The sequence below is a fragment of the Bactrocera neohumeralis genome, chromosome 5 (genome assembly GCF_024586455.1).
Source record: "Bactrocera neohumeralis isolate Rockhampton chromosome 5, APGP_CSIRO_Bneo_wtdbg2-racon-allhic-juicebox.fasta_v2, whole genome shotgun sequence".
NCBI lineage: Eukaryota > Metazoa > Arthropoda > Insecta > Diptera > Tephritidae > Bactrocera > Bactrocera neohumeralis.
The window spans coordinates 39,392,655-39,417,825 of NC_065922.1; the positions used below are offsets into that span (position 1 = coordinate 39,392,655).

The following is a 25,171-nucleotide window of genomic DNA, read 5'->3' on the forward strand; positions in this document are numbered from 1 at the left end:
ACAATTGTATAAATAAATGCAATATATAAAGATTTAAACATGGATGCCACTTTAAATATTTGAAAGTTTTGCACGTTGTTGCCTTGGCAAACAGTGCTATGTAATTGATAAGAATATTTCATTTCACACCCGAACAGACCTATTCCTATTGGCATAAACAGGCATTTGTTCTGGTTGGAAAATTGCAACCATGGTTGTATATTGTCGATAGTGCAGGTTATGCCGTATAAAGGCAACATATACATAATTTTTCACTTCTCTCTAGTTGTCGTTCTGCTGTTGTTTCCGAAGATTAATTTTTATAAGAAATTGAATGTTTAAAAGAATATTACCTTAATAAACGCCTAAATTTTAAACAAACGAAGTGAGAATTAATACATAAAATACAAAATACAGAGAGCGGTATGTATTGTTAATGTTTATTGAAAGGTTTTTACTGAACATTAAAACATAAAAAGACAACGCCCAGGAAAGCGTTGAAGAGGCTGTGGTGTGGTGGTAGAAAATTGGAACACAAGTATGTAATAGCATTGAGTGGTGTTTATAAAATTGTTCACTGTCATTGATGACATCACCTCGCTTACTCTATTCATTCTAGTAGTATTATCATGGGTCGTGAACATTAATTATATTTAACATGAACTAGGAAGCCTAATTTAAAAGGTGATTCCATTAAAAAATATATACATATTTATAGCTAATAATAGACAGTGAAAAAATTTCGAAAACAAAAATATAAAAGTGTTTAAATTAATACATAGAAATCTACAAATACGTGTGTGAGTTTTTAATCTAGGTGCTTCAGTGAAAGTGCTAACTTTATTTGGTAAACCTGGAGTGCGTGAATAATCTACTCAAATAATGTGAAAATTAGATGTGGTTTTCTTATCGGAGTAGAGAATTTTGAAATTCAGATTAAACGCTAATATAAAAAATAAAGTTCTTGAGTACATATGCAATTTCTTATTATTCATAATTAGGTATGTATGTATTTATACAAATGCGGTCGGAAAAGTAACCAAATGTTAAATTCTTCATTTCCTCTTATTTCTAAACATAAATATCTACATTTATTCACTAGTGATCAATATTTTATTACGTAATTGATAATGACCGCAGTCAGTCATATTTACCTGTATACAGTAAGAGCTTCTACAACTACATACATACATATGCAAGTGACCAAACTTTGCGGCATCAGCAGTTAAAAATCATTAAGAGAATTCAGTATATTAGGATATACTAATGGTCCAATTTATTTGCAAATTGTAGTTTTTTAAATATTTATATAGTACTAATGCAAAATAATTCAGTACTTTCGTTTCTGAACTTATAAAAAATATTAACAAGTATTTGAATAATTCGTGTTAACATTAATTTAACCAAAATATATGTGCTATGGAACGTTCGTTGACTTACGTATCTATATCTTATCTTATGTTATGCGTTACACATTTGATTTTAATACACTGTTCACATGGATGTGTTGCTAACTATGAGCACATACATGCGTAAGCACAGTAGGGCGTTGTACAAACTATAATGCGCTTAATTAATTTGTAGAAATATGATGAACGGCATATAGAGAGATACTAATTTCCTCCATTTTAAGTTTACAGTATAGAATTACCTTTTTGTAATAATTCATAGATATAGATATTTAATACGGTTCTCACAACTTGAACAAAAGTAAAAATTTTAATAAAAATTGTTATTCCTTTCTATATATTTTTTTAGATATAACTTATCGACAAAATGACGACCGACATTTCAATTGTTCGATGGGATCCTAGTCAGGGTCCTGGAAACGAATATATCGATGAATACGAATATGATGGAGGGAATTCCAGCTCTAGACTTTTTGAAAGATCGCGTATAAAGGCTCTTGCTGAAGAACGAGAAAATGTTCAAAAGAAAACATTTACAAAGTGGGTTAATTCACATTTGTGTAGAGTTAACTGCAGGATAGGAGATTTGTATGTAGATATGCGTGACGGAAAATACCTTATAAAACTGTTAGAAGTATTATCTGGTGAACGTCTACCAAAACCAACAAAAGGTAAAATGAGGATCCATTGTTTGGAAAACGTGGACAAAGCTCTACAATTTTTACGTGAGCAACGCGTACATTTAGAAAATATAGGATCGCATGACATTGTGGATGGAAACGCTTCTTTAAATTTGGGCTTAATTTGGACCATCATCTTGCGATTTCAGGTAAATTATTATTATTATTTTGTATTTTAATATACAAATTCTGTAAATGGTTCATATAAAATGGTTTCTACTAATTGTTTCTCAGATACAAGACATCACAATTGAAGAAGTCGACAACAAAGAAACTAAATCTGCTAAGGATGCTTTACTTTTGTGGTGTCAAATGAAAACTGCTGGATACAATAATGTGAATGTAAGGAACTTCACCACTTCTTGGCGAGACGGACTCGCATTCAATGCAATAATTCATAAACACCGTCCTGATTTGGTGCAATTTGAAAAGTTGTCCAAAGCGAACCCCTTGTATAATCTGAACAATGCCTTCGACGTTGCTGAAGATAAGTTAGGTCTTGCAAAGTTACTCGATGCCGAAGATGTATTTGTCGACCATCCCGATGAAAAGTCTATTATCACTTATGTGGTTACCTATTATCATTACTTCAGTAAGCTAAAGCAAGAAACAGTGCAAGGCAAACGAATCGGGAAAGTTGTGGGCATTGCCATGGAAAATGATAAAATGATTAATGACTATGAACATTTTACAAGTGATTTACTAAAATGGATCGAAACAACTATTCAAGCCCTTGGAGAAAGAGAATTTGAAAACTCTTTAGCGGGAGTGCAAAGTCAATTAGCTCAATTTTCAAATTATCGAACTATTGAAAAGCCTCCGAAGTTTGTAGAAAAAGGTAATTTAGAAGTGTTGTTATTCACGCTTCAATCGAAAATGCGGGCAAACAATCAGAAACCTTATACCCCTAAGGAAGGAAAAATGATTTCTGATATAAATAAGGCTTGGGAGCGTTTAGAGAAAGCAGAACATGAGCGAGAGTTAGCATTGAGAGAAGAGCTTATTCGCCAAGAGAAGTTGGAACAACTGGCTGCTCGTTTTGATAGAAAAGCTTCAATGAGGGAAACTTGGCTTTCCGAGAACCAAAGACTAGTAAGTCAGGATAACTTCGGATTCGATTTAGCAGCGGTAGAAGCTGCAGCAAAGAAACACGAAGCTATTGAAACAGACATATTTGCCTATGAAGAACGTGTACAAGCAGTCATTGCTGTGTGCGACGAATTAGAATCAGAACGTTACCACGATGTTAAGCGAATATTGCTGCGTAAGGAAAATGTTATGCGATTATGGACGTACTTGCTGGAACTATTACGCGCACGTAGAATGCGTTTAGAAATATCGTTGCAATTACAACAAAACTTCCAAGAAATGCTTTATATTTTGGATAATATGGAGGAAATCAGGCAGCTACTTTTAACTGATGACTATGGAAAACACCTTATGGGTGTAGAAGACTTACTTCAAAAGCATTCCCTTGTCGAAGCAGATATCAACATTCTTGGAGAGCGTGTTAAAGTTGTAGTCCAAAATTCTCAGAAATTCTTAAGTGATGATCCAGAGTCGTATAAACCTTGTGACCCTGAAATCATTGTTAGCCGTGTTCAACAATTAGAGGATGCATATGCTGAATTGGTTCGTCTAGCTGTGGAGCGCAGAAGTCGCCTGGAAGAAAGTCGAAAATTGTGGCAATTCTATTGGGATACAGCTGATGAAGAAAATTGGATAAAAGAAAAGGAACAAATCGTATCCACCGATGAAATTGGACACGATTTAACTACAGTAAATTTATTATTGAGCAAACATAAGGCATTAGAATCCGAAATTACGTCGCATGATCCTCAATTGCAAGGTGTTGCTAAAATAGGTGCCGAATTAATTACTGAAGGACACTTTGGAGCTGATCGTATTAAGGATCGTTTGAAGGAAATTCTTTCTAAATGGGATCATCTGTTAGATTTGACTAAGTACAGACGTCAACGTCTAGAAAATGCTGTAGAATACTTCCAATTATTTGCTGACGCTGATGATGTAGACAATTGGATGCTCGATACGCTAAGAATCGTTTCGAGCGAAGATGTTGGACGCGATGAAGCCAACGTACAGTCGTTGCTTAAAAAGCATAAGGATGTTGCAGATGAACTCAAGAATTACGCTGAAGTTATTAACGCTTTACACAAGCAAGCTGAAGATTTAAAATTGAACGACACAGAAAAGGCCAATGTAGATAAGCGTCTAGAAGCAATTGACACTAGATACAAAGAGTTGACCGAATTGGCGAAATTGCGAAAACAACGACTATTAGATGCACTCAGCCTCTATAAGTTGATGTCTGAAGCGGACGGTGTTGAGCAATGGATAAAAGAAAAGACCAAAATGTTAGATACAATGACGCCCGGAAAAGACATTGAAGATGTCGAAATAATGAAGCATCGCTTCGAAGGTTTTGACAAGGAGATGAATGCCAATGCTTCTCGTGTTGCCGTTGTTAATCAATTAGCTAGGCAACTGTTGCATGTTGAACATCCTAATTCGGACGAAATATTGGAAAGGCAGAACCATCTCAATCAGGAGTGGTCTACTTTACGCGAAAAAGCAGAAGCTAAAATGGATGATTTGAAATCTGCCCATGGAGTGCAAACATTCTATATTGAATGTAGAGAAACGATATCATGGATCGAAGACAAAAAACGCATTTTAACTGAAACCGATAGCCTAGAGATGGACTTGACTGGTGTGATGACTTTGCAAAGACGTCTAAGTGGTATGGAAAGAGATTTGGCAGCTATTCAAGCTAAACTATCTAGTTTAAGCAAAGAAGCTGATAGTATTGAGAATGAACATCCAGAAGAGGCACAAATAATCCGTGATAGAATTTCTCAAATAGAGCTAATTTGGGAGCAATTAACCCAAATGCTGAAGGAACGCGACTCTAAATTGGAAGAAGCGGGTGATTTACACAGATTTTTGCGTGATTTGGATCACTTCCAGACATGGTTGACCAAAACCCAAACTGACGTGGCATCTGAAGATACTCCAACTTCCTTGCCTGAAGCTGAGAAGCTTCTAAATCAACATCAATCAATTCGCGAGGAAATTGATAATTACACAGAAGATTATAAGAACATGATGGAATATGGTGAGCGTTTAACATCAGAATCGAATACGTCGGACGATCCACAATATATGTTCCTTCGTGAGAGATTAAATGCGTTGAAAGATGGTTGGGAGGAATTGCATCAAATGTGGGAAAATAGACAAGTGTTGCTCTCACAAAGTCTGGATCAACAGTTATTCAATAGAGATGCACGTCAAACCGAAGTGCTATTAAGTCAACAAGAACATTTCCTTAGTAAGGATGATACTCCAGTTAATTTAGAGCAAGCTGAGAACCAACTTAAACGTCATGAAGCATTCCTCACTACCATGGAGGCAAATGATGATAAGATAAATACTTTGTTGCAAGTAGCTGACACCCTTGTGGAGAAAGAACATTTTGACGCTGAGAAAATCGGAAAGCGAGCTGAAAATATTGCAAGTCGTCGTGACGATAATCGCCAACGAGCTTTGGATCAGCACGAAAAGTTAAAGAATCAAGTGAAATTGCATGAATTTTTACAGGATCTTGAAGAATTGGCTGAATGGGTACAAGAAAGATATGTAACATCCCAAGATGAGACCTACAGGAGCGCTAAAACAATCCATTCTAAATGGACACGACATCAAGCTTTTGAAGCAGAAATTGCCGCCAATAAAGAACGTTTATTTGAAGCAGAAAAGGCAGCTCAGGATTTGTCTAAAGAGAAACCAGAATTCAAAGATATTATAGAACCAAAGTTAAAAGAACTGGCCAAACAATTCGAAGATTTAGAGGTGCACACAAAAGAGAAAGGCGCAATGTTATTCGATGCAAACCGCGAAGTTCTGGTACAACAAACTTGCGACGATATCGATTCCTATATTACCGACTTGGAAAAGCAAATCGTCAATGCTGACACTGGCAATGACCTGACGTCAGTTAACATTCTTATGCAGAAGCAACAAGTCATACAAACTCAAATGGCAGCTAAGGAACGACAGGTAGAGGAGATCGACAAACAAACTGAATATTTGCAAAAGACAACTCCATTAGAGAAGATCGAACCAATTGTCACCAAGAAAACGGCAGTTCTTGATAGATTTGAAAAAATCAAAGCACCACTAGTGGAACGCCAAAAGCAACTGGAAAAGAAGAAGGAAGCATTCCAATTCTGCCGGGATGTTGAAGACGAAAAGTTGTGGATTGACGAAAAGTTACCTTTAGCTACTTCAAAAGATTATGGTAACTCATTGTTTAATGTCCATGTACTGAAAAAGAAAAATCAATCTCTTGCTACCGAAATTGATAACCACGAACCTAGGATAATGGCAATATGCAATAACGGCAGAAAACTAATAGATGAAGGTCATGAAGATGCTAAGAAGTTTGAGAGTCTGATTAGTGATCTAACTCAGAAATGGCAAGAACTTAAAGATGCTATTGATAATCGTAAGAGAAATCTTTTAGAATCAGAAAAGGTACAACAATACTTTTTCGATGCGCAAGAGGCTGAATCGTGGATGAGCGAACAGGAGTTATACATGATGGTGGAGGATCGTGGAAAGGATGAGATCAGTGCCCAAAATCTAATGAAGAAACATGAAAACTTAGAACAATCTGTTGAAGACTATGCCAATACAATTAGGCAATTAGGTGAAGTTGCACGCCAATTCAATACCGAGGACAGCGGTAGTGGTGATGCCGTGTCTCTTAAGCAATCCCAATTGGACAAACTTTACGCTGGCCTTAAGGATTTGGCTGGCGAACGTCGGGCGCGCTTGAATGAAGCTCTACAATTATTTATGTTGAGCAGAGAAGTTGATGACTTGGAACAATGGATTACAGACCGGGAAGTTGTTGCTGGATCCCAAGAACTTGGACAAGATTATGATCACGTAACATTACTTTCGGAACGCTTTGATGAATTTGCACGTGATACTGAAGCCGTTGGCGGCGAACGGGTTGCTAAAGTTAACAATATTGCTGACAACTTAATTCAAGCTGGTCATTCAGATTCGGCTACAATTGCTGAATGGAAAGATAACTTGAATGAATCATGGCAAGATCTTTTGGAACTGATTGAAACACGCACTCAAATGTTGGCTGCCTCCAAGGAACTTCACAAATTCTTCCATGATTGTAAAGATATCCTTAGTCGTATCATTGAGAAGCAACATGGTGTTTCGGATGAATTGGGACGAGATGCGGGATCTGTATCGACTTTGCAACGAAAACACCACAACTTCATGCAAGACCTTATGACTCTTTATTCACAAGTACAACAAATTCAAGAGGAATCAGCGAAACTACAAGACTCATACGCTGGTGACAAAGCCAAGGAAATTACTAACCGAGAGCAAGAGGTCCTACACGCATGGTCTAATTTGCAAGCTATGTGTGACGCTCGTAAGCAAAAACTCGCTGACACGGGCGATCTATTTAGATTCTTTAATATGGTTCGCATATTAATGATATGGATGGAGGATCTTGTGCGACAAATGAACACATCTGAGAAACCTAGAGATGTTTCAGGTGTTGAACTACTCATGAATAATCACCAAAGTCTGAAAGCTGAAATTGATACACGAGAAGATAACTTCGCCGCTTGTATATCTCTTGGTAAAGAGTTATTAGCAAGAAGTCATTATGCATCAGCCGATATTAAAGATAGGCTTCTGCAGTTGAACAACAGTCGAAATGCCTTGCTACGACGTTGGGAAGAGAGATGGGAGAACTTACAACTAAGTAAATGAGTTATATATTAAATTACAATTGAAACGATTTTAATTTCCATCTTTTCATTTTGTATTTTCAAATATAGTATTAGAGGTATACCAGTTCGCCAGAGATGCTGCCGTTGCTGAGGCTTGGCTTATTGCCCAAGAACCTTATCTTTTGTCTTCAGAATTGGGTCACACCATTGATGAAGTTGAGAACCTAATTAAAAAACATGAAGCATTCGAAAAATCTGCTGCTGCCCAAGAAGAACGCTTTAGTGCTCTTGAGCGCTTAACAACTGTAAGTATTTTGACTACACATCGCCACAGTAATGAATTGCACATTTTTATAAGATTAGGTAGTCCTTCAATCATACCAATAGAATTGTGAAAAAAATTATTAACTAAGTTCGGGTTGTTCAGAGATATAAAATCGGTAATACAATTTTGAAAAAGTTTATTACGTTGTAAACAGTATGATATTTAATATACGTTTGTGCTTACATAAAAAAGCTTACATAAGAAGGGGTGATTCACTTCTTTCGGGGTAGAACCGATACCAGGGTCGTTAAAGACACCTCAAGTGTCTCGGGGCTTACCTGAAGCCCGCACTTAAACCCCATACAGAGTGTAAGGGGACTATTAAAAGACCATTTGCAGCGAAAAACCCGTCATAATAGACTTCATTCTAGCAAATTCGAAAGGACGAATGGAGCAAAAATTCTCCTGGCGAATATAACTTACAGATTTGTAAAAAGAGCTAAAGCTGTAAAGAGCTGCAGGGAGGTAATTTTCCAAAAGAAGTCTCCAATAAACTACTGGACTAAATAGATCAAATTTTTTATACAAAACATCGAAATCTAATATGTACTTGACATTTTTTTTTTGCTGCAGTTGGCTTAATGATATGAGCACAAAAAATACAATGAAGAACAAATTAAATTTTTTAACATTAAAATTAACCTTTAAAAAACTATAAATACTATACATTAAAAGTCGATTCTTTTTATTTTGCGAAACTTGTTTTTTCGATTTATCAATAAAATCTAACTTTTAGGAATTTGTACATCATAACGTGTCGTGGCTTAATTGTGTTAGCACAAGTGTATATTGTTTAAATATGTATATACATATATATATTTTTTTGTTTTAGTTTGAGCTTAAGGAAATCAAGAGGCGTCAGGAATTGGCGGAGGAAGCTGAGAGGCAGCGAGTAAAAGAGGAATTGGAGGCTAAAGCAGCTTTGGAAGCTGCTGAACAAGCTAAACGGGAAGCAGAGAGACGTGATATTGTCGATGCGGCAGCAGCAGCGGCTGAAGAATCAGCAGGTAATTTTGATTTTATTTTTATTTCATAACAACAGTAACATAATTTAAAAAGAATTTTTAAATATTATAATATTTGTGAATTTTATTTTGTTGCTCATATCTTTTGATACTCTTGCAATATGTTGCTACAGAGCATAATACTTTTGTTCACATAGCGGATATTTGCATCACCTAAAACTAATAAAAAATTTATATATACATATAAATGATTAGGATGACGAGACGGGTTGAAATCCGAATCTGTCTGTCCGTCTGTCTGTGAAAGCTGCAATTGGAGTAAAAATTGAGATATCTCTATGAAACAAGTTCGTAGATGGATGCAATCGGAAACTGCTACGACCACAAACCGCATCCGCAAGATATTTCGTTTTGGCTTCGTTCACTACCAGACCCATTTGTTTCGCTTCTTTGTGCAACATGGAGAAAGCAGAACTAACATAAATCGTTTGGTATCGAACAGCCCGGAGAGGTCCTTCCAGATCCTGACTGAGCTTTTGGTATTGATCAACATCAGTTTACACAAGCGTATTAGTTTTGCTGGGATACCAAATTCAGATGTGGCGGCATAAAGGCAGCTTCTTTTCATGCTGTCAAAAGCAGATTTAAAGTCGACCGGTTGACTTTGCTCCTTATGTATTATTGATGGTATGTGAGGTACCTTAATAAAACTCAGACAGCATATTTTTCTGTTAATAATATTTAATAATGCCAAAAATGGATAAAAAACAGGTCAAAACTACAGCTATCTCTCATATACCTAATACAAGATTTTCAAACTTTTTGTTGGCTTTATACCGTATAAGTAAATCGGTCAATATGTATTAGCAAAATTAACTGAACTTATAATATTGGATATACTTTAGTTTAATGCGGAAAATATGTAAAATTATATTAAACTACATATAATAATTTCCGTTATTCTAAGAAATCTTATTATGGTTTAGCGCTGAAGCATGAATGGAGTTGGTTGAGGACAACCTAAATATTCTTACCAGCCTAACCTTTAGATAACCTTTAGAACAACAACAATGAAGTTGGTCAATAATCTCATATCCTTATTATCAATTTCGATCATCTGGTTGTCGTTTTGCACATTAACTCATCGATTAAATTTAGGCTATTCGGTTTAGTTTATATCACATATATCTTCTTTGAAGTTGATTTTAACTGACGTGAAATAAAATATATCAATAAAATTATATGAATGAGTCGATGACCTATAATATAACTTAATAAAATACCTAAGTTGATTGTAATTCAATCACGATTTCGTCGAATAACAAATGTCGAATTCTTTTGCAACATTTTTAAAAATAAAGTTTTGCCAACACCTGATTGTAATTCACCAGATTTGATCCTTGCAAGTTGCAGGAGTACGAAATGTTCGGTTACTCCCGAACTTATTCTATTAGATATTGACAATCGAATGACGGTATGTAGAATATAAGCTTTTTCTGCCCGAATTTTAACTTGCGATCTATCTCACAGTTACGAACTATAAAGAGAGGAAATAAAAGTTGAGAATTAAGAAACCTTAAACTCTTTTTTTATGTTTGAATTTATAATTCACATTTTGTCCAATTCGTTTTTTTACTTTCATTTTGATGTTCTTAAATAAATTATTTGCTTAATTGTTGCATTGGAAAGTATGTAATTTTGAATATATAACTTTTAGTCATATAAACTGTTTAATATCGGTCTCATATTTTACTTAAATATTTTTGCTGCCATGGAAAAGTCGTAGTAGATACATCTGTTGATGTGGAACGTACTGTAGAGCCACAAACAGGTATTTTAATTAATCTGTGATAAAAACATGTTCAGAAAATGGTCATGTAACTAAAACAAATAATTTAAATAAGTGTATTATTTTGTTATATTTATGAAGCATATATACATAGAGTACAAAGTATTCAAAGTTTAAGTTTAAGAAGTAGAAATGATTGGATTTGGAATGCATTGCATATGTTACGCTGGATTAGTGCATAATATTAGATACAGTTTGTAAAGGAAGTTATTTCTATTCATTGGGTGTCTAAATACATCGGAATGGAAGTAATATATTGTTGATAAAATCAGCGCAGTATTCTGATCACCCGTCACAAGTGTATTGCAGTTTTCTTATTCGTCTGCTTCTATAGACAGCTTTCGTGTCGCCTTGGCGCTTTAAGCATTTTTGCTGAATTTGTGGAAGGTTGTAGGCAACTATATTGTTTTTATTTGTATGGCCACGAATATACAACATATGCTTCTAAATATATTTTTATAAAACTTTTTTTCAAATTCAATATTTATACGAAAAATTTTTTAATACTCAGAACATGCAACTTTGTCGGCTGGAGAAGGACAGGAAGGTTATCTCACAAGAAAGCATGAATGGGAATCTACTACGAAAAAAGCTTCGAATAGGTCTTGGGATAAGGTATGACTCGCTATTGTAAAAATATCAAGATTCATTTTCTGGATTATTTTTATTTTATAGGTATACGTAGTTGCAAAAGTAGGGCATTTATCATTCTACAAAGATCCAAAGGGTTATAAAAGTAATCCTGAATTGACTTTCCGTGGAGAGCCCAGTTATGATTTACAAGGTGCAGGTATTCAAATTGCTACCGATTATACCAAAAAGAAGCATGTCCTAAGAATAAAGTAAGTATAAGCAATGGTTTAATGAAATACATTAAATTTTTTCATAATATGTGTTTTCGTATTTTAAAGGCTTTCTGGGGGCGCCGAATTTTTATTACAAGCGCATGATGATGATGAAATGTCTCAGTGGGTATCGTCCCTGAAGGCCCAAAGTGATTCAGCAACCGTTGCTGAAAGCAGATCGCAAACATTACCAGCTACTTCTCAGAAGGATGAACCGAAACGCAGATCTTTCTTTACTCTTAAAAAAAAATAAAGTGAGGACGTTCATTATTAATAATAATATTAAATTTTGCTTACAAAATTGCACGACAAATATGCTAAATATATGTATATGTATCTTATTTATTAAAAACATGTATGCATTTCAATGTATTCAATAAAACATTTATTCCTCAAACTCTTATAGGGGAAGATCAATATTTAATTTATTTCAAATTAATTTGACTTTTTTCAATTTCTTTCTAAAAATTTTAAAATCTTACCCTGCCCTGATCATAATGTACTGGGTTTCCCACTCTTGAAGCAGCATATAGTAGTAGAGTTGCTCCCAAGATCACAACAAATCTGATTTAAAAAAATTTACTGTGAACTCCAAAGTATGGGGGAGATAGCTGCATTCGTGAACACGGAAAGTGTATCAATAGCTGCAATATCCAGAACGAAGCTGCGCAAGGGTCACCCGCGTTTCTCGCGGCAACTCGAGCTCTTTGTCTGCAATGGGTGGTGATTTGACCCAAGAACGCAATTCACTGGAAGGGAGTCGGTGAAGTTGTTGATAGCTCCACTGTGAATGGTGATCAGTACCTGTCGGAAGTTAGTTGCGTTCGAAGTCCGGTCGGCGTACTGTTCGATGTCGTCGACGTAATTGAGGAAAGACCTCTTGATGTTTCTAGGAGGCGGTTCCGCTCCAATCACGTGGTTGCAGAGGTGATTTCTGCGAAAACATTCTAGCAGGAACTGCTTGGAGAGGAGTTCATTATGCTACTTAACGGGGGGAATAAGCGTCTAACTAATCGCGGTCGTATGAGGAGTGAAGGAGCATAGACTATCAAATGTTACACCTAAAATCATAGGATTATTGACAGTCGGAATCTTGACGCCATCGACTGCAATATTAAGATCAAGTCTATACTCCTTCGTCCAGTTCGTAAATATGGTCGCTGTGGATTTGATGGGTAAAAGTGTTAGGTTCCGTGCAGAGAAGAAACGAGAAAGATCGGAGAGATAGCTGTTTACCTTTGAACACATGCCATCGATTCCATTGCCCGACGTCAATATCGTACAATCATCAGCGTACGAGGTTATGGAAACTTCCTCTGGTGGGTGTGGGACTTTCGAGATGTAGAAGTTAAACAGTAGCGGGGAGAACACATCACCCTGCGGAACCCCCTGTTTAATTCTTCTTAGTTTAGATTTTTCTCCTCGAAACAGTACGGATGATTGCCGACCGCTCAGGTAGTTCATGGTCCACCTCTTCAGTCCTGGAGGGAGCGTAGTTTTATCAATGTCCTGGAGTGATTGACAGTGTCAAAAGCTTTTGACAAGTCCAACGCTAGGAGGATCTTTCTCTCACAGGATGGTTTCTGGTTGAGGCCACGAACTATCTAAGCGTTTATGACGCTAAGTGCTATGGTGGTACTGTGCACTTTTCGGAATCCATGAGGGGGGTAGGCTCAAGTGATCAGTGAAGGTCGAGAGTAGCAAGGTCTCAAGTGTCTTCACTGCTGGGGAGAGGAGAGTTATCGGGCGATAGGACTCCCCTTTGTTGGCGGATTTCCCAGGTTTCAGTAGTGGGACCACTCTTCCGACTTTCCACTTTGAAGAGTGATCAGCGACATGTTGAGGACCTTGGTTAGATAGCTTACTCCCGTCGAGCCTAGATGCTTTAGCATCAGTGCCAATGGATTTGGATGATTTCGCTTTGTTGATGACATTCTGAACCTCCTCATCGGTGAAAGCAAGTGTCGCGCAGTCTTATGGCATTTTGCGCAGCCGCAAGCACATCGCTTGGTTTTGTCTACCGAATCTCCAAATTGAGATCCCTTATTCGGGGATCGGCATGGCGTAAGGTGTCGCGCTCATTAGCTAAAACGGGTGCTTCGGGTGGGAAATTTGGGCGGAAATACTAAAGCACCTTTAGCGCACTACCCATTCGTACCTAGTCGTTAGTGAATGTTAATTCCAGAATGGTGCCGAGTTGACGTCCTTGTCTTTTCTAGTTTCTGCTATTGTTTGACATATGTCGCTTGAAATCTGCCGCACTGTTTGTGTTTACAGCTTCAGAGGTAAACAGTTTTTATATTGCAAATTAAATTATGTGCAAGTATATTAACAAAAAAAAATTTTAATATATTTAGATGGCAGAAAGTAAACAACGCACAGTTTGCTATCCATTTTTGCAATATTCTTAACTTTTTCGCACACTTTTATTTAACTTTTTTTTATTAAATGAACAAATTTCACTATCAGCTGTCTAAATGCACAAGTCTGCCGTCTGTCACCATAAAATTTCAATGCGCATTAGTGTTGCTTAAGGAGCATTAATTTTGCTCGTCTGTCAGGGCTGTTACCCAAAGTTTTCTACACAGTACCTGGCTTTATTTTTTACGAAGTTATCGCCTTTCAGTAAATCAGCTATCTGGCACCTACCTTTAGTTGACAGTTGAGCTGTATATAGTGACATACGTGACGTGATTGAAATGTTTATATGAATTTACGAAAATTGGTTGTTTCTGCTGTGACGTGTCAGGGGATGCATATTTAATTAATTTGATATGTTGGATTACGTAGTAGTGTTCACAAAAGGAGGTATAATCCTTTGGGATTACAATTCCTCTGAAATAACTTACTCTGCCTTCATAAATAATCTTATTAGAAGTTTCATACTTGAGGTATGTTGAATTTTATATTTATTTAGGGCTTTATTTATTGAGTAAATATTTATAGGATCGCAATACGGAATGTAAATATTTTGAAGAGGATAATTTAGCAGTACAATATAAACTTGATAATGAATTGGAACTGGTATATGCGGCTGTTTTTCAAAAAGTTATTAAATTAAATTATTTAGATGCATTTCTTGGAGAACTGCAGCAGGAATTCAGGAGAAAGTTTGCTGATATATTATCATCTGAAGGAAGACTTCCTACACAATACGATTTTAGTGCAGAATTTCGAAAAACGTTGACAGCTGTGGAAAAGTCGGCAAGTAAAGTTAGCAATGCACCGAAACAAATGCGCTCTTACAATGAATCCACAAAGTCAAAAAAAAATGTTGCGTCGATGTATGATGATAATAATAAAAATGAAATTGTAAAAAAAGTGGTCATACAGGAAACATCTAAACCCAAAGACATTAATTTAACAACAGAAAATTTAATTTTGGAAAACCGCAAGAGATTGAAGGAAAAAATGGCTGCCAAAAAAAGTCCTACAGAACCAAAATCAAAAGCAAATGCATCAGAAAAAGCTGGCAAAAAACCAAGAGTATGGGATTTAGGAGGTAGTTCAAAGGATGCGGTAATATTGGATAGATCAAAAGATCAGCACCAGGATGTTCAATATCAAAAAGTACAAAATAACGTAAGTTCGTTTACTTTCTTTTACCAAAAATACTTGTTTGGGAACCCGAAGATATACCAAATTTGCAAAAGCAATATTTAGTGTATGGTTACATCTTTATATTTAACAAATACGAATTATGACATATATTATGATAAATGGTCCATCCAATATGCCAATACCTAATGATTATCTTTACTTACAGATTGTTGGTACAATGCAGGGTCGCATTCAAGACCTAGAGGTTGAAAGCGATGATGAATCAGTAGAACTTGACGAAACAAAGAGTGGTAATCCAAATAGCGGTACGAAAACTAGCGGCATTTTGTCTTATTTTAAAGGGATCGTTGGCTCTAAAACTTTGTCAAGAGTGGAACTGCAGCCAGCACTTGAGAAAATGAAAGATCATCTGATATCGAAAAACGTTGCGGCTGACATTGCTTACAAGTTGTGCGATTCTGTAGCTACTAATTTGGAGGGCAAATCACTGGGTACATTTGATTCAATTGCTTCATTGGTGAAAAACTCCTTAAATACTTCATTGGTACGTATATTGTCACCTAAGAGGAGAATAGACATTATACGAGATGCTCTGGAAGCAAAAAATAACGGCAGACCATATACAATAGCATTTTGTGGCGTTAATGGAGTAGGAAAATCAACAAATTTGGCCAAAATTTGTTTTTGGCTAATTGAAAACGATTTTAGTGTTCTAATTGCTGCCTGCGATACATTCCGAGCTGGCGCTGTGGAACAACTTAGGACACATACTCGCCATTTGAATGCTTTACACCCTCCAGAAAGACATAACAATCGAACCATGGTTCAACTGTATGAGAAAGGTTATGGGAAAGATGCTGCGGGAATTGCAATGGAAGCTATTAAATATGCCAATGACACAACCATTGATATTGTTTTGATCGATACAGCCGGTCGCATGCAAGACAATGAGCCCCTTATGAGATCATTATCGAAATTAATTAAAATAAACGATCCCGATTTGGTATTATTTGTTGGCGAAGCGCTTGTAGGGAATGAAGCTGTTGACCAACTTGTTAAATTTAATCAATCTCTCGCAGATTACTCTTCAAATGAAAATCCTCATATAATAGATGGAATTGTGCTTACAAAATTCGATACAATAGATGATAAAGTGGGGGCTGCTATTTCCATGACCTATATTACCGGTCAGCCGATTGTATTTGTTGGAACCGGACAGACTTATTCAGATCTTAAAGCTCTAAACGTTAACGCCGTGGTACATGCATTAATGAAATAAATTATTTACTTAATTCCCCTCCATTAATGGCAATTCGTTATTTTTCTTAATTATGCCATACTATTAGACCAGGTATAACATGATGTTAATTTATACACCAATAAAGAAAAAAATATTTTCATATATGTAATCGTTTTTAAATCACAAATAGATCGGTCGGTAAACGCAGTTTTTAACCACAGGTAATGGGGTATTTAACATTAGCAATTGTATTTCAATTTTCTTTATATATTTCTTAAGAGTTAACATTTTTTATTTTAAATATAATGTATGAAAATTGATCATGTACCTTGCGAAGTTGACAGCCAAGTTGCACCAATGGCAATATCATATACTACCAAATATCGCTTGACATGGGAATGTGTCAGGAAGCTAACTGCAGTAGCGATCGAAATAAAGTTCGACTATTTTTGGGTATTAAAGAAAAAGAAATAGAAGACAAACTTCTAAAAGAAGGTGCCTCTGTTGCCTATCTGTTGGGATATATAAAATGTATAACCAATAACAAGAACAACGTAATAAATATTTTTAAAATTTGTGTTTATTTTATCTTAAAGCTATTAACCTAAAACATAATACAAGTTAAAATGTACAAGTTATTTACGAATTTATTTAATAATTATTATTATATATATTACTTATTACTATTATTACTATATCTTACATCTTTGGCTACTAAGTATAGCAGTCAAGACATGTTACCCTCAACTGAGTTGCCTCCGCTTCAGTGCCAAAACAGCCTTATCTGTTATATTTTGTATTCAATAATTTATGTTTATAATGTTTAGTTTCTATTGTAGACACGAAATATGCTATTTTTTATAAAAAACTTATGTAATATTCTTTGTATGACTTCAGTTCTCTAGGTTGATTCCAACATCAGAATAAAGTGTCTTCAATACTAAAAACAATGATTTTTAATTGTACATACCTATGTATATAAGTTATAAAAACTTAAAAATGCTGAGTAAGTCAAGCTTAATAAGAGCCCATGTGGTAGCTTGTAAAATATTTCATCACAGTAAGCTTTAATTAATCACTTGTATTCATACTCTTTTAGGCAGAAAAGCGCAATTCGCCAACACTTGCGAAGTAAATTTGCTTATTTTAAATCATTATATTGCTTGCCGATAAACATACATATGCAATACGCATATATTATGTAATATAAACTTGAGTATGAAGTTGGTGGCTTGACTTTGGATTGGCAATAACATTACACCCTTGGCAAGCCAACGTTAAAGTTTTCAGCAATGGAGATTACATTTCTAACTTCCCTTAACTTTTTGGTCTATATAAGAAATTATGCTACTTTGACTACTATCATCCTCAACTGCATCATTAGACGCTTCTACAAGCGGTTTCGCTACCACACTATATGACGAAAGGCTTGTTGATTTTGTTTGAGGTGAAGGTGTCGTAATCGGCATTGATGCTACCTCCGCCTCGGTATCCATGCATTTCAAATTATTGCTTCCATCTATGCTGGTAGCATTGGTGGGAGTGTGATGATGTTTAATAGCTTCATATAGTTCATCAATTGATGGATCGTTATCACTCATTTGATGTCCTAACGTATAATCACTTTTAGGATTTTCATCTTCAAAATCATTTAGCGGATCTTCTGTGTCGCTAGTGTTTGATGACTGATAGGGAAACTCTTCGGTTAATGTAATGTTTAAGTCGTTGTCAGGCTGAGGTTCGTATAAGCCATGACTTCTTATGCTAATTTCAGAATTTTGGTAATTCAAATCACTTTCATTTGTCGGACTAATCGAATGAGCGGTATTTGCGTGTGGTATGCTGAAGACATTATTTTCGCTGGCAGACTCATATTTATCGGCAAACTCGGCCTGTTTTAGTTTACGGCATTTAGGAGTCCTTTGGTTGTCACTAACCAAAAATGGTACACTTAAGGAACTGGCATTCCAAGAACCCACTCTACCATTCTCTAAACTAAAATTTGATGAATTATTTGAATGTTCGTTATTCAAAAATCTATTTGAAGTATCAATGGAATCATGTAGATTGTTAAGTGACTTGGAATGCTTTGGGTTGTGTCGAATTAAAATACCCGCCATAGAGGATTCTTCAATGTTAATTTGGTTTGTAATGTGTAATGTATTCGATATATAAATCTCATCTGGCTTTAAATCAAGTGTCTCTGATGGTTTACTTATTTCATAATTTGTAACACTTGGTAAACCGACACTATTCATTGCATTAACATCTTCATTTTCCATTAATGGTGATGGAGCCTTTAATGGGCTAGAATGCTTAAGCAATTCCGGTTCTGCTGGGAACGAAATTGCTGAGGAAACTGCCGATGCATTTTGATATAACGGAACTTTTTGTTCATCCGAAGAGTCATCTTCATTTTCAATTTCTTCTTCACGCTCACTTAGAGTCTCAACACAACTGGGTTTATTTGGTCGATTTGAGTTCCTAACTTTTATGATTTCATGTTTCGGTTCTTTTGTCTCAGGTATATTAGTATATATATTTGCAACAAAATCGGATGCACAGGGGCGGTTTTGTACTGAACAATCGGAATTCATTCTAGACATAGCTAAGCCATTTCGATAATTCTCCATCGGTGTATAGTGTGGCGACTTAGAGCCAGCATTTGTATAGGCATTCGATTTATAATAGATGTTTGTATTGTTCACTTTGCTACCACCTCTTAATAGGGTAATAGCATTGTGTCGTTTCGAATAGATGTGAGCATTTTCACTTCCTGTCAAAGATGAAATGTCACTAACGTTGTCCAAATATTCAACGCGCTCCACTTGCCGTTGAAGTTCAAAATTATTGCGTTTCGCTAAGCGCTTTTGTTTTTTAAAAAACTTTCTCGCTACTATTATTTGATTGGGATTATAAAATATTTCAGCACTTGGTATTTCGCTAGTGATGGGGACAGTGGTTAGACTGTTGACAGCCATATGGTGATTGTTGATGATAGATGTTTGATTTACGTTTGACGAGACTGTGCCGAGTAAAGGACAATCGAGATTTTGTAAAATTTGATCGGTTTTATGTGAGTTGCTTTTCATACTGCGTACACTACTACTACGATGTCTTGAGCATTGGCTATTTGTTCGGGAACCGGACATACTTACATCATAAACGGCTGAGGTTTTATTTGCTGGCAAAGCGGAAGGCACATTTGCATCATAGTAACTCTGTTCATAGCTTTTACAATTGGCATTTGTTAAACAAAATCTTCGCCCCCAAGCGCTTCTTGTATCATTTCTAGACAATGTGTAGAATAGGATTAAAAATAATCCAAGCAAACAGCAAGATGCCGCAAACACCATACTGTACATTCGATTAGTCGTTAAATTTTCTGAACTTTGGTGAACAAATATTGCTGCTGATATCCAAGATACAATGAATAGGATCAAAAATAGTAAATGAGCTCGCAAATGTGTTATATTCGATCTTTCGAAGTCATCGACTATACTGCTCACTGGATTACTAAGGGTAAGACTTCTATATTGGTCGACCCCTGTAGAATTATGATTAACCCGTGACACAGTGTTTTGCTTTAAGTCCAGCCAGTCTAAATCAATATTTTCGGTAGCCATTGTATTATCGGCAAAGTGTTTATTTGACAACACATTAATGGCTCTCTGAGACATATGGCAATATATACATAGCATTAGTATAACAAGAAAAATTAAAAGTATTATAGCCGGAACAAATAATGCGTTCAATGACGATGAATTATGTAGAAAACAAAATGAATATGAAGCATATTCGTTGACATTAACTGCGCTCGATATACCACAAATTATCATTCCAATACCCCAGCCGACTAAGTATATACTAAGTATTGGTTTTTTAAATTGTACTTCCTTGGGCACGTCAGGTTCAGAGGCTACTTGATAAGTTTTGGATAAACCTTTGTACAAATTGCTAAGACATACGCACAGCCATAACAAAACAGATAAAGAAAAGTAATGTAATAAAATTCCAACTACCCGGCAAATATGAGGATATTCTGTTTGGTATATGCCAAGTACAAACACGGCTGATAAAGATGAAACTGACAGCCATATATTCACCAGAGAGTGCCTTTGTTGACGATTCATTCGAATTGCTTTGCGAAAAATTACAAAAGTAGTTATATTAATCCACGAACATAAGAAAACAACTACGCTTCCTATATATACGCTTACAGGTGCGAATCTAAAAGTAGCTCCTGACCCTTCAGTTATATAGTCATTAAGGTATTCAGGGCGTTGCAGAAGCCCATAGTAACCCAACCGACTACAAGTGAACAACAATAGGCCACGGTGAAAATACAACTTTCGACATTCCCGCGGATTCCAAATATTTAAATTATCATCCCACCACGCTGGTATCGGCGAACTTTTTTCATTATGAAAAGGATGTACTCGTAACATGATGAATATTTTATCACTTATATCAACTAACGGTAATGACTCCATTGACTCTTTTGATATTTTCGCTCCGATAACTGCAGATGTCAGCAGTAAATTTTGTACTTCTGGAAAATTACTATTTTTGTCCATAAGGCCAAACAGATTTCCATTTCGAAAGAGTGCAACCATAAGTCTAATTGATTTTTCAGTTTTATCGAACAAGGAAGTTACAGGAATCTGAATAGCAGCATCGATATACCTCTCGAACATCGGAAACGTGTCATTAGAAGTGCTACATTCAAAGTTACGATGTTCTAAGTTATTAACACTATTTAGCCATGTGCACGATATACCAGTAAATGAATCAACATGAATGTTGAAAAAGTCCACGAAAATATTTCTGGAAATAGACAACTGGTCATTACTGATGTCTTGATCAGTGGGTGGTAAAGACTGAACATGCGATGATGCTGTTTCGATTGTATTCAAAAAACTAAGACATGTTTCAAATTTGGTTTGCGCTTCTTCAAACAGACGCTTTGGCAACAATAAAAGGTTTGATACCATACTTAGTAGTAAGTATGGCATATCTTGCTTATACGATATGTAGTCCAAATATTTCTTCAAAGTGCGTGCAATGAACTCCAAATCCATAGGATCCTTAATATTATTCAAATATATTTGAGTATGTGTGAAATTTTGTAGCCGTTCAGCAATTTCGAATGCATTATTTTTTGTAAAATTCATTTTTGAAAAATGCTCTAAAATTTTTGTAGTTTCACTTACGAAAGGACAAACACTTGTATCTAAGTTTTCCCATTCTCCTATTGCATTGCAATTGTATGTGACTATGAGCCCTTCATTTTCAGCACATCCCTGACTAACAGTTTCTCCACGTATAGCTTGGGGCCAGTAATAAGTTCCCTTATTTGTTCGAACTATTGTGGCTTTACAGTATGTAGTGTCTTTTGCTATTACAACTACTGTAATTGCTTTAGATAAATTCGCCTGTTGTGAATTTAATGTGCAATCCCACATTCCAGAATGATTTTTAGAAATTTGTTCAATTTTGAGGATAGAATTGAGTATACCAGAGTCAGAGATGTGCTTTGTTGAGATATTAACATCGGTAAAAACTTTCTCTGGGTCGTTGTAAATTATATCATCAGTTGAGTTAGAGCTGCGAACTTTTTCTGACCAACCCCAAAAGATATGGGCCCGTGATGAAGGAATGTCTTCTGATTCTCGAGCTACCTCTATGGCAACACGGGGAGCGCGACATTTTAGTACTAGTTGATCTCCTTCAAAAACAATCTAGAATACAAAGAAAATTATTTAACTGGTAATATTTTGTCAAATTAATGTAATTATTAACTTAAATTGCGATGTAACGTTTGTATTTAATTATTTGTAGTTAATTCATGCGTATCAACATGTATTATAGGCGCTGATTCCAGTGATGCGAAAATAAAGAAACGAGCTTAGATCGAACAGATCTTTAGATGATAGATTGGTTGGTTGAAATGGTAATAGTTAAACTAACATAATATATTAGCGAAGCGTTTGTGAAGTATCGTGTTTAAATTATCTTGTAAAGCTGAAAAATTTCTACTCCTCCGTTTTCTAACAAAGTGTTTTTACCATGTAAAGGATATTGCCACCGAATTTTTGATTGAATTTCGGTAGTATGGAAATACAATTTGGTATAACTTAGTTAAATATTAATATTACTCGTTCTATATGTTTTCTTTAACGATATATATATTGTAAAACATGCCAATAAGTGAAATTTGTGGTGGACATTCTAATTTCTAAATAACTTTAATATACTTCTTTTATGTATTTATCTTGAGGGTAACTCTTGGCGTTCATATCAAAATTTAACTTTGCTCTGCGCATAAGATTTTTTATATTTATATTAATTTTACCTGATTTTTTAATGGTATTAGTTCCAAAAATGTTTGTAAAGGAGATTCGCAATGTAAATCCACGCCAACTCTTAGTTTTTTCAAGAATGTATCTTTAAAGTATACAGGTGATTCGCACTTAGGTGAAGGCTGCATTTTTATGACGCGATCAGTAGTCCAAGCTAAGAGCCAAACTAAATCACAGTTACAAACTAGAGGATTATTTGAAATATCCCTGAAAAGCATTATATATTTAAACATAATTTGGTGGAAAAAGCGTTCAAGTTCGATACTTACAGGTACTTCAAATTTTGCATAAATTCAAAGGAACCAGAAAATATATGTCTAATAGCATTTTTACTCAGTTTTAAACGTTCCAAATTAATTAGTGATGCTCCAAATGTGTCCTTGTCAATTTTTCTCAATAGATTTGAAGACAAATCTAAACGTTTCAGCTGCGTTAAACTATTGAAATCGTCACTTTGGATGCTTGTGAATGCATTATTGCTTAAGTCACTATAAAATATATTAGAAACCATTAATAATAATTTCTGGTAAATATAACAAAATTTTCCTACAGCGAAATCATATGTTTTCCAATTTCAGAAAAGTCTAGGTTTTCCCAATTGGAGATAGTTGTCTCTGCAACACCACCGCACTTAACTCGTACATTGGAGCTATTATCTGAGGCTGCTTTACACTGGCATCTAACCGGACAAGAATTTACAATGTTTGCCAAAAACGTGTGCATTGGCCAAACTATAAGCCAAATGTAAATACTTTGCACCCGCATTTTGATTTTTTATGAAAACTTTTATTTATAGACACATTCCAAAATAAAAACTGAATACCACTTTTACTATGTTGGAAGAACTCTTTATGGATAGATGTATTTTTGATACACTAAACACAATTTCCTATCTGTGTTCTTCCATTAAAATACGTCAATATACATTTATTTTTCATTTGTAATATTCATAACAAAATAACTTTAAAATATGTTATATACTTTTAAAAACAAATATTTCCAAAAATATCTTTTAAGCGAAAAGCCAATAATTTAAACATCAACAAAAACGCTCTCGGAGTAAACTGTTCCGTTTCCAAAGCATTTCCGTGTTATTCTAAACGTTACCACATAACCAAAAAATTTACGGCAATTACACCCTTGGCTGTGTGCCAAACGGTAACATTTTTATCCTTGCTGAGTTAGGGTAAACAATTTTCCAAAAGTGTAAAAAAATATTAAATTTTCTTTTGCCAAAAATTTAAACATTTACATTGTTGGCGGTGTTGGTACTGATTCCAAGATAGATGAAATTATCAACGACTTCGAAGTTATGACTTCTAACAGTGACGTGAGAGCTAAGTCGCGAGTCGCGAGATATTTCGTCTTGCCCTAGTTCACCATCAGTTCTTCGCCGCCGTGTTTGAATAACTCGACCAATGGCATGTCTGCTCCATCGTCATCGATTGAGGAATCGGGTTCGCCTTTTCCTGGCGTTATACTTTCATTGCCATTCAGAAGACTGGAGAAGTGTTGCCTCCATAATTTTAGTATGCTCTGGGCTTCGGTCTCTAGATCACCTTTGGGGGCTCTAGAAGAGTATGCTCTGGTCTTGAAACCTTGATGAATTTTCTTATGCTGGAATATAGTACTACAGATAACCATATTTCGGTCCCCGGCGAAGTCGATCAGCCTCAATCCATTTGTGTTGAGTGGACCCTAGTGCCAAAGTTATCTTTTTTGCCCACCCTGACGTTAAAGTCTCCAAGCACGATTTTGATATCGTGGCGGAGGCAGTTCTCGTAGGTGCGTCGGGGAGGACGCAAATCAACGATATGTTGAAGAACTTCGCTTTGATGCGGTTCATCCACCGGGGTGAATGACAGTACTCGGCGACGGAGTCTCTCTCCCACCACGAATTCCACACCAAATTTGCCCTCCTTTATATGGCCACTGTAGTAAACGCCACAATCACCACCGGAGTCAAACAAACCACTAGCATGGTTTCCGTAAAGTGCACAGCACCACCACAGTACTTTAACCAAAAACGAGCTTGATCCCTTCAGGGATCGAGAGTTGAACTACAATACAGTCGGCAATCATCCGTAGTGTTTCGATGTTAAAATTCTAAGAGAGATATTTTCTATCAACTCGTACGCTGATAATTGAACGATATTGACGACCGGCA

The 25,171-nt window shown here is 35.7% G+C and overlaps 3 protein-coding genes across 5 annotated transcripts; 2 read left to right on the top strand and 1 right to left on the bottom strand.

The window, feature by feature from the left end:
• Nucleotides 1-250: 250 nt before the first annotated feature.
• On the top strand, nt 251-12,260 carry LOC126760059 (spectrin beta chain). 3 transcript variants are annotated; one of them, XM_050475411.1, is made up of 9 exons: nt 251-402; nt 1,738-2,217; nt 2,303-7,889; nt 7,966-8,162; nt 9,015-9,189; nt 10,928-10,978; nt 11,508-11,611; nt 11,672-11,838; nt 11,908-12,260. In XM_050475411.1, exons 2-9 carry the CDS (start codon nt 1,756-1,758, stop codon nt 12,092-12,094), a joined length of 6,930 nt encoding a protein of 2,309 aa, XP_050331368.1. In that variant the 5' UTR covers nt 251-402; nt 1,738-1,755; the 3' UTR covers nt 12,095-12,260. The 3 variants fall into 3 exon arrangements, with proteins under 3 accessions (XP_050331368.1, XP_050331370.1, XP_050331369.1); XM_050475412.1 differs by lacking the exon at nt 251-402 and adding an exon at nt 565-663; XM_050475413.1 differs by lacking the exon at nt 10,928-10,978.
• Nucleotides 12,261-14,513: 2,253 nt separating this feature from the next.
• LOC126760068 (signal recognition particle receptor subunit alpha homolog) lies at nt 14,514-16,806 on the top strand. Its single transcript, XM_050475438.1, has 3 exons — nt 14,514-14,732; nt 14,788-15,423; nt 15,608-16,806. The coding sequence occupies exons 1-3, from the start codon at nt 14,616-14,618 to the stop codon at nt 16,679-16,681; spliced, it is 1,827 nt and encodes a 608-aa protein (XP_050331395.1). The 5' UTR covers nt 14,514-14,615; the 3' UTR covers nt 16,682-16,806.
• Nucleotides 16,807-17,204: 398 nt separating this feature from the next.
• On the bottom strand, nt 17,205-24,060 carry LOC126760060 (adhesion G protein-coupled receptor A3). The gene is made up of 4 exons (XM_050475414.1): nt 23,555-24,060; nt 23,274-23,492; nt 22,998-23,211; nt 17,205-22,383 (listed from the first exon to the last, which is right to left on the bottom strand). Exons 1-4 carry the CDS (start codon nt 23,767-23,769, stop codon nt 17,950-17,952), a joined length of 5,082 nt encoding a protein of 1,693 aa, XP_050331371.1. The 5' UTR covers nt 23,770-24,060; the 3' UTR covers nt 17,205-17,949.
• Nucleotides 24,061-25,171: the final 1,111 nt, after the last annotated feature.